The following is a 9,978-nucleotide window of genomic DNA, read 5'->3' on the forward strand; positions in this document are numbered from 1 at the left end:
TTGTGCCAATTTCAATTTTTTCATTTTCAATTTCCTTTGCCGACACATTTGAGTACTTTCGTATTCTAACTGATGTCCAACGCAGTATAAGTAAAGGAAACGACAATGATATTTTTTAACGGTTCTTATGAGATTATTACAATAATTAATTATAAGTTTGGATGACTACAGAACAATGACTACGTAGTACAGATTTTCTAAAAATCTATATAAATATCACAACTTCGTGATATTGTTAGTTATGATGTTCTGAAATGTAAACAAAATTGTGCATTGGTTTTATATTATTACTATATTAACAATATTGGTTATTCTAATAATATCAGTGCATTTTACTTCTAATATTGGCAAATATTGCATTTCTCTTTTTGCAGGAGGAGAGATATAAACATATAATCTTTTCCTTTCATTATTGCTATTTGTTGTATATAATAACACCCACACTCAGTACATTACAGCTACCATTGCAGTTATCCTATTTGACTGCTAATATTGCATTTCTCAACCACCATCAGTACCCTTTCTTTTTTCCAATATCACTTTGGTCGTGGGCTGTATGACAGTAGAATTTCTAGTATATAGTATACTATATACTATATATTACACTATATATAGTATTAATTACATGGTACTGAACAATAACTAACAACATGACTCACTGTCTATCTATAGTATTAATTACATGGTACTGAACAATAACTAACAACATGACTCACTGTCTGTCCATAGTACTGATTTCATGGTTGTCTTGTTTTACTTGTTCCAAGAGTCTCTCTCGGATCTGCTTGGGTGACTCATTTGATTTCTCCTCCTCCATCAGCGTCGCCTTTTTCATTTCCAACTCATTTATCTGCTCATAGATCTTCACCGCTTCTTGTTTTACATGAGACATGGACAGCTCCTACACAGACAATGTTAACCGCATATGTGGTTTGTGAATAGTACATTTAGGTAAATAGCCTAGCTTATAACAACTACAGCTGGGCACAGCTCCTTATGAAAGTGCAATTATGAAATCAGATTTGTCCTGTGTATTCAAAACTACAAAAATTCATTAGATTACGGCAGAATATGGACGATGTTCAACTACATGTCATACCATAACAGTTCCATTTGATATATTTTTACCTTATAAAGAAGCATTTCATAACTGCTTAATTTTAAATTATTTTTTAACAACATATAAGTAAATAGAAATAAATTCAATTTTCTCATTAAATGAAATAAATATAAAACCAGCTCGAAATCTTCATTTCTTTTTATTCTGCCTAATGCTAAATATCTATTCTGCTGCAAAAAGAGGGAAGCAAATCCAAATTGAGTTTTAGCACCAATAAAAAAGTTTCAACTTATACTAATTAGCTGTCTATCCATTTTGAGTAGACGTGTATAACCTTTGGATGTTTAAAGGAAATGGAAAAAATATTATCTAGAATTTTATTACCTCCTCCAAAGTATCTTTCTTCAAATTGAGAGCATCTAGTTCTTGTTGACCTCGTTCTAAATTCTTAAGGAGGTGTTCATTGGTGCTCCTCATCTCCATGTATTGCAACCTCATCTTCTCAGGCTACACACATACAAATGCCATACAATCTTATATACACTCCAGTTACAAGCATGCTCGCCGCACTGGATCTTACATAACAGCAACACAAAATGCAGTAAAACATACAAAATATTAAATTTATAAGTTATTATTGTGTTGTTACTACATACAAAGTATTAAATATCAGTGATAATTTAAAATTAAAATATAAAATAATACCTATCAGTTATATTAATATGCAAAGTAACACTTATGTTGGTTACAGAGCTTGATGATGTTCATAATAGAATAATAATAATAGAATATAATAATGTTCGTATTATTTAAGAGCATCACTGTGTTAAACAACCGGCATACAGACAGAACAGCTAGTTTAAGCTGAAAATAATGAATATCCAACTTTGTAACTGAGCTGAGAGGACAGAGTTTATAAATAACATCAAACACACAGTACATAAAGTAATCATTTGCAAAGACACTACGTTACAATTTACCACAGCGAGAAATAAGCTCAAAGTTTATTACAAAATGCTAAAAAGCACAATTTTGATCTATCACAATGCTTCAAACAAATTCTTATTGCAACAGAATTTACAACCTTCAACAACACATTCATATGTAAATTTTATACTCTTGTGTCCAAATGCAGCTTATTTGCTGGTGCACTTAGGTATTTCAAAATTATCATTTGTCATTTAGCTATATCAAATGGGTAAAACAACAACGTAAAAGAATAAATTTACTTTATTTCCACGAATCAGAATATTTAATATTCTTATATAGTCTTCGAAAAAATGGTAAAAGGTAGTTTTAATCAGCTAGGCTCGGGTGCTTTATATCGATTGTTAAAACAGCAGCTGTCTTTCGAGCGACTACATAATAGCGATTGTAATAAAAGAGAATTTGTCATACCATCGCTGTGATTATTCAATATTTCACCCAACACTTCAGCCAAAATCATTAATGAAATGCATTGGCCAACCAAAAACACCCAAACTAAAACTAGGATTTGATGAATGCACATGGACACCACTGCCCACTGGGAGGTGTTTTCACTGGCAACAGTAAAGCCTTTACACACTTTCAGTTAACTATATTTAAATTTATTGTCTTGTCTGTAACAAAAACTTTCCTAACTTATCACGTTATCTTTTTTTTATGATATAAATTCTATTTAAAACTATATTAAGTCATTTGTGACATCTTTTTCCGCATATCACATTTTTAGCAATGACTAATCAATGAACTCAATCCTCTAGAAGTCCCCTTTGGGACAATCGCTGTTTTAATAGTCGCTGTTATAATGTGGGTGCCATTTTGAAAACTGCAAAACTTGTTATGCCAGTCTTGTGATGTTGCCTTTTTAACAGTCGCTGCTTTAACAGTTACTACCAAGCCTGACAGCAGATATGTCATACTCTAAGGAGGTGTCAACATTTCAGCACTCATATCAGCTGATTGCAGTTGCTGTTTCATGACAAAGCTATCTTACCAGAGTAATAACACCGATAGTTGATTCAATATGAGAGTAAAATACACACCATGTTTTCCACCATTGTGTCAGCCATCATTGTTTCTTGTTTTAACTCTTCATTCAGAGCTTGTACCTGAGCATCTTTACTACAAGAACATCAAAGGCAACATAACTCCACATGCAGATAGAGCATCTAGTTCCTAGCAAAGAAACTTATCATAAGTTTTACTTGTAAGTTTCTAGTTTGTGTTCCAAAGATAGTCTCTACTAGTTCAGGTCTAATAACAGAATGTTTTCATCATTCTTGATGCGATCCAAACTAGTTAAGCAGACTGCCACCTAATCACTTTAGTGTCACAGGAGGTAAGTCAGTAGAAAGAACTAGCAGAAATGTTTACTGTGTCTGTGTTTATTCCACAGGTTGAGATGGTTCTGTAAGAACTGGAACCATTCAAAGAGCAACTTTAGATAACAAAATGTACCTAAAGTATCGCACAGATCAAAGTTTGATATCTGAGCTGAATGATCGTTATAACCTGAGATTTACGAATAAGAAACCGACCTTACAGACAAACATTAAATAAAAATTAATGAATGAAATTAATGATATGGTAAAATTAATGATGAAACCTTTTTTATTGATTGTTAATCTATTAATTTGTTTTACAAACATTTTCAGTTTTTCACATAATGTTATGAAATCTATGTGTTTTAATGCTATATGTAATTGTTCAAAGTACTTATTGTTGCTTTTTGGGCTCTATAATGAGTCCAACAAACTAAAATGCACCCTCATAAAACATTTGTAGCAAGATAGGACAGTTTTAACATATGAAGCAGATTTCTGAATCAACGAATCAACTTTCAATGTTGAAGTTTGACGGTACAGTAGAAATGAAGGAAATCAAACATTCATAGATGTTACTTTCTAGCAAAGTGAGCTTTAAAATGTCTATGACAATATAACGCCATTTTAATTTTGTAATTCAGTAAGTCATAATCTTTTAAAACTACACTTAAATTTAAAAATGTGTGACTTCTATAGTTTAGTAGGGTGCAAGAATTATGTAACAATAGAAGACAACTACCAGCAATGTGTATAGTTCGCTCATTCTCCATGGATGAAAAATAATATGGCTTCAGTTGTACATGAATAATGCTATAATAACGTGTCACTTTGAGTCTCAGCTGCAAGCATATTTTGCTACTGACCTCTTCTTTTCCTCAAATATGCTATCAAGCCCTTTCTCTTCGACATCATTGTGACTTTTTAGATCATCATAGTCTCTCTCTACATCTCTTATATCTGTATCTGTGTTGAGCTTGTCATTTAGCTAGAGCATAAACAATGAAATCAATTTTCTTGCAGAGCTCATTGTCATTATATATAATCAAATGGTCAGACGCCACCTTTGTACAGCTAAATTGTGTATCTTGGTAACTTTCATTATAGTAGAAGCTGGAATAAGCTATCAGCCATTCGCAGTTATACCAACCATTTTTTTGAAAAACCTTGCATCTAATATTTCAAGAAATAACAGACATACAATTAAAAAATCTTTACTATGATAATAACAGTTGTGTTTGTCCGTATGTCCGAAGCCATGTTTATAGGTTAAGAAAAATGCATCACGCCGGAATCAGCTCACGAGATATTCAGCTTAGCAGCCAGGCAGGCTACCACTGCGCCACTCAACTACCGTTCCACATCATGGAATAATTGTGCACATAATTATTACACACATTATTGTCTCATGTCACACGAGACTGTCAACGCACTAGTTGAAAATAAAAACAATAATTCATTGAAATTAATAAAAAATTGTCTGCCCAGAAACATTTTTACTAATGAGTACGAGCTGTCACAATCATCTTTGTTAATAGATGATTGACAGCTACAATATACCAAGATATTGTAATTATATATTTATTACTGATGTATTTTTAACTTTTTGGTAAAATTTATAGTATAAGATATAAAACAACTAAAGTAGCCCTAACTTGTAGTGATATGTCAACATTCTCCTTTAAACAGAAAATGCTTGTCAAGTCACGGAATTCGATGGCAGCAGATTTTTAACAAATTTTTTGCTGGTTCCTCCCTAGCTTTAAAAATGTATAAATACTGCCAAGAGCAAGTAACAAGTTTATAATTCTGGCACTACATGTCATTGCGGAATGTTAGCGTTTGAAAATTTTTCAGACTAGCAGTGAATAGCACAAAATCTCTGCCCAGATCAATCGGGATTTCGATGTTTGCTTTGGAAAAATTCAGCGGTTATTTGGGATTTTATTTGAAAAATATTTATATATATTCGGGCTATATACATGTATATAAGCTATATATATTTTTATTTATTGTCATTAGTAACACTAGTTTCCTCAAGAAAAATAAAGAAAAAGCACTCAATACTCTAGGTGCAGAGTGAAAGTGTATGATACATAATATAAAGAGCACTTAGCTGTTAATTAATCACTACAAATCTGTTTCAAACAGATATAGTTCTGCTCTCATCAGGTGATTAGACAAAAAGTTTCCGAAGTTATCCCACGATGAAAGCTAATGTATATCTGCTTGAAACAAACTTGTGATTGACTACTAGGTTAGTGTTCATGATATTATGTATCATATCATCCATACAGTCTGGTCATTTCACATTACACGGAGACCTTTAATAAGGCGACCGATAAGATAGACCGTCTAATACATACAGTGTTGTAGTCCCCTAGTTCTCCTTGCAGGTTTTTAATCTCATTCGCCAACATCTCCGCCTTTTTTTCATACGAAAGAAATGTCTGACTCTCTGACTGCACTTCCTCATACTCTTTGTTTATTTTCTGAACCTCAGCTCTAAGTTCATTCGTCTTCGTCCTTGCAAGTGAACGATGATAAAAATATACAAACACTCAGAGGGTACTTCTTTGTATATTCTGGGTTTCTGCATAAACAATTGGTAAGCGAGCGAGCTTGTGAATTATAATGGCTCCCGAGACTGGATGCATTCTCAGCATCTAAACATGTCGACATGAGAGAATCTTCGAAAAAATTTGAGTGTTTGAAGTCAAGCCAGACCACAACCTTAAGGCCACTATGCCATGTAATTCGAAGTTTTTTTATACATGTACTTCGAAGTATCAAGACTGCGTTAAAAAAAGAACTACATTGTTATTCACCTGAGACAGTTATTAATTATTTCTATGGTGTTGTTTCCAATGTTTTAACAAAAAAAAAAGCGACAAGCTTCAGCGTTGGACAACGAGAGAATTGATTGTTATTGATGTAAATGATTCATTATTAATATGATTCTGTGGATACTTTTTTACTAATCACTGGATATTATGGGTTCATAGAGATCAAAGAATGTCAAAGCGGCGATCAAATGGAGGTGGTGGTCAAATGAAAGTAGTGTTCAAATAGAGGTGACATTCAATTAGAGGTTTTATGGTATGTCCAATATTTAAAGTTAGTTATTTTTTACATTGTATATATTTAATGGCCCAACCACAACAGAATATCATAAACACATTCTACAAAAACCATTTTTAATAACAGAATGAAAAGATAAACAGCTCCTTTATCCTCAACATATTGCGAAGCGCACCTGGAAAACCTCTAAATGAACCCTGTCTTATGTCTCAAAAGTTTTTGATACCTGAGCAATCCTAAAAAGTACGATTTGTCTTGCACTTGTCGGTTGGGTCCTCTACCACCTGTCTTCAAACCACTAAGCCCTTGCTGGGTTATAGGTCTATCAGTCACCTGAACTTGTGATGAAAGTGCTACACCACCTCCAGCATTGCCTCCTCTGGTGCCTGGCCTCTGCTGTGTAAAATAGAAAATATCTTCTTTGAGTTCATTGACAAGCAAATAAGATTTTATCACTTCTTTTACTAAAGATTACTCATTAAAAATTTCCAGAAATAAGCAGATAGCGCCACTGACAATGTGATACAGGTGGTAACACTGACAACGTAAAACAGGTGGTACCACTGACGACATAAAACAGGTGGTACCATTGATGACATAAAACAGGTGGTACCACTGACAACACAAAACAGGTGGTACAACTAGAAACGTAAAACAAGTAATACTACTGACAACGTAAAACAGGTGATATCACTGACGATGTAAAATACATGTAGATGTACCACTGACAAAGTAGAACAAGGAGCACCAAAGACAACGTAAAACAGGTGGTACCGCTGTAAATGTAAAGTGTGTAAACAATCTGCATTACGCTTGAAAAAAACAGCAAAAGTGGAATGGGTGGAGACACAAGCTTTGTCACACTTTATTGGCATAGTTATTTATTCTTTTTAAATTGAGGCGGGTATTAATAAAAATCTACTTCGCTCTACATTTTTAATTATAAAAAACAAATCTAAGCAAAGCGAATACCGACAAATAACGATCAACTCACCATGGCAGCAGTAGCCAATCGTGAGGCAGTGCCTGGCGGTAGACCTCCAGCAGCTGAAATTGAGAACTAAAATTTATACGAAAATAAAAAGCTTTTTGGGTTTCATAAGAATACACTGGAGTGTGTGAGCAGACTTCTCATATAAGTATCACTAAACTCTATTGCCTAGTCTTATGAATAGGAATGCCAAACCCGATTATCTCCTGTGGCCTGCATATTGCCAAAACAAACACCAGCAACTTCTGACACCAATTTTAGAGAAAACATATGACTCAACACTACTATTGTTACTAAAACTGATACTACTTGCAACTGCCAATGACTGTTTTCATTTATATTGATAGTGTACTTTGACTGACTAGGTGCTTACAAAAATGCAGTCTCATAACCGGCGATACATTGTGCTTGACATGCCTAAACTGTAAAGTTCTGGAGATTATCAATTGTAGTTAATAACAAATAACTTGAGATGAACATCAAAACTTAAACAATGCCATCTAAAAATACCCGTTTTTAAATATTCACAAATTTTCTCATCCCTACTTGAGATATTTGTGAGTGTGTGCATGTGTGGCAACATAAAATACGTAACTATCGAAGACAAGCTCATCGATCATTTATTTTTGTGCAGTTCAATTGAATTAAGAGAAAAAATAAACAATGAGTACATAGAGGTGTGCGTATAAAAAAAAGTTACTGTTGCAGAAGAAGCTCATTATATTCAAAGTTTTGATGAACGGATAATAAAAAGGTTTTTGCGCAAAAAACTTATTTTTTATTTAATGTATACAACATTTACCATTCTAACTTTTATCTTATATCATAAAAATGTTTTTGGGTATCGAAAAAAACTTCTCGATACGACAAACAAGCAAGGAAAATAGTGAATTTTCATCAATATCTATAGAAAAGCAAACTGCTAATTATAATTGGTGCAGGTATAATGCCATGCAGACACTTAATAAAAAAATTTTAAAGTGCAAGACTACAAGCATACGTAAGCAATATACGTTAAAATAGCGAAATTAAAAGGAGAAAATAAATGCTATGATGAAGAGCCTTTATTTAAGCAAGATATTGGACATACCAGTAGAAAGTGGCATACCTCTGCCACGAGTTCCTGGTCGTGCAGCCCTGAAAACAGAATATAATTTATATCAAAGCCATACAGCATACAGAACCATTAAAAATGATATTGCTAATAAAGCTCTATTAATAGCTCTTATATAAAGAAGCAAATTTCTATATAATTTGCTAACTAGCCATAGATCTGTTTGAAACAAATTTGTATTACCACGTATTACCTCGTAGTTGTCTTCACACAAGACTACTTAATGTGGAAGTGGTGTGTCTCATATGATTTAATTTATTTTGTTAGTGGTTTTCAATTTTCGAGTAATTGAGTTTAATGTTAGCCAGTAGTGCAAGCTTAACTTGCTATATAAGTTTATAGTGCTTTAGCTGAGTGGTTATTTGTAGGACTTTAGTGTCTCTTATGGTTCTAGGTAAAAAGCTGTTAAAGTATTCACTTTTAGTGGCATGCACAGATGATAGTAGCCAGATAGTAGTCCTTTACTGTTTGCGCGAGTTTGAATGTGAGGCTTGGATTGGTTAATAAGTTGGTCGTATGAACTGTTCAGCGCTGAATGCTTATTCTCTTCACTAAGTATCCTCATTAAAAGTCGTAGTCTGATGTCGCGACGTCTCTTTTGTAGTGGCTCAAAACCAAGCTTTTCTTTCGCTTCACTAACACTTTCTCGTCCGCTTATAAAACGTACAGCTTGACTTTGAACAACTTCTATATCTGCTATGTGCTAGTAATTGACTAACAGCTATGTGCTCTTTATATTTTATATTATACTATCATTTACATCGCACATACTGTATTGAGTGCTTCTTTTTTTAAATTATTATTTATGAAACTAGTTTTGCTAGCGATAATATATTTATTATAATTTTTTATGTACATGTATATATAGCGATAATATATTTATAAGTCCTACAATACAAACAGCAAAATATATTTTATATGAATTTTAGTTTCTGATGTAAAAGGTCATTTTTAGTAGTATGCAAGTACTCGTGAAAACTTATTTATATTTGGTGATGTAGCAGCAAAGAATTAGACACAGGAGACTTGTAATATTATCGCTTCAAACCATTGAGAGTACACAATCTATTGTAAGCTAATCGTAATGCTGTAAAGCATAATATTTTCTGATCAGCAATCCCACACAAATGTATAGTAACTTTGCATAGAAGGAGCATAATTTAAACATTCCATGATTAACATTGTCCCATTACATCTATTACAAATCTTCAACAGCGCAATGAAAAAGTCAGCAGTATTTTACAACCATTATATTACGTCTACATATACTTACATTTTAAGACTTGTCTTTTACAGACGATGATCTGAACTTGTAATATCGTTACTAGAAGGCGTTGCTCAGAAAATTCTTTCTCTTCCCATGGATTCCAAATGCTGAGTAATCCCGCAGTGAAACACACCGTTGATAACAATTGGTCAGAAACTT

The 9,978-nt window shown here is 33.2% G+C and overlaps 1 protein-coding gene across 1 annotated transcript in view; it reads right to left on the minus strand.

Moving 5' to 3' along the window:
• Positions 1-9,924, minus strand: part of LOC137388470 (uncharacterized) — a 77,812-nt gene extending 67,888 nt beyond the window's left edge. The window contains exons 1-9 of the mRNA XM_068074959.1: positions 9,826-9,924; positions 8,529-8,575; positions 7,442-7,494; positions 6,674-6,843; positions 5,733-5,892; positions 4,233-4,354; positions 3,088-3,166; positions 1,445-1,567; positions 717-901 (exon numbers count right to left, since the gene is read on the minus strand). Coding sequence (XP_067931060.1) covers positions 717-901; positions 1,445-1,567; positions 3,088-3,166; positions 4,233-4,354; positions 5,733-5,892; positions 6,674-6,843; positions 7,442-7,494; positions 8,529-8,575; positions 9,826-9,827 — 941 coding nt within the window. The 5' untranslated portion in view covers positions 9,828-9,924. The remainder of the gene's footprint in view (positions 1-716; positions 902-1,444; positions 1,568-3,087; positions 3,167-4,232; positions 4,355-5,732; positions 5,893-6,673; positions 6,844-7,441; positions 7,495-8,528; positions 8,576-9,825) is intronic.
• Between the last annotated feature and the right edge of the window lie 54 nt (positions 9,925-9,978).

The sequence above is a fragment of the Watersipora subatra genome, chromosome 1 (genome assembly GCF_963576615.1).
Source record: "Watersipora subatra chromosome 1, tzWatSuba1.1, whole genome shotgun sequence".
Taxonomy (NCBI): Eukaryota; Metazoa; Bryozoa; class Gymnolaemata; order Cheilostomatida; family Watersiporidae; genus Watersipora; species Watersipora subatra.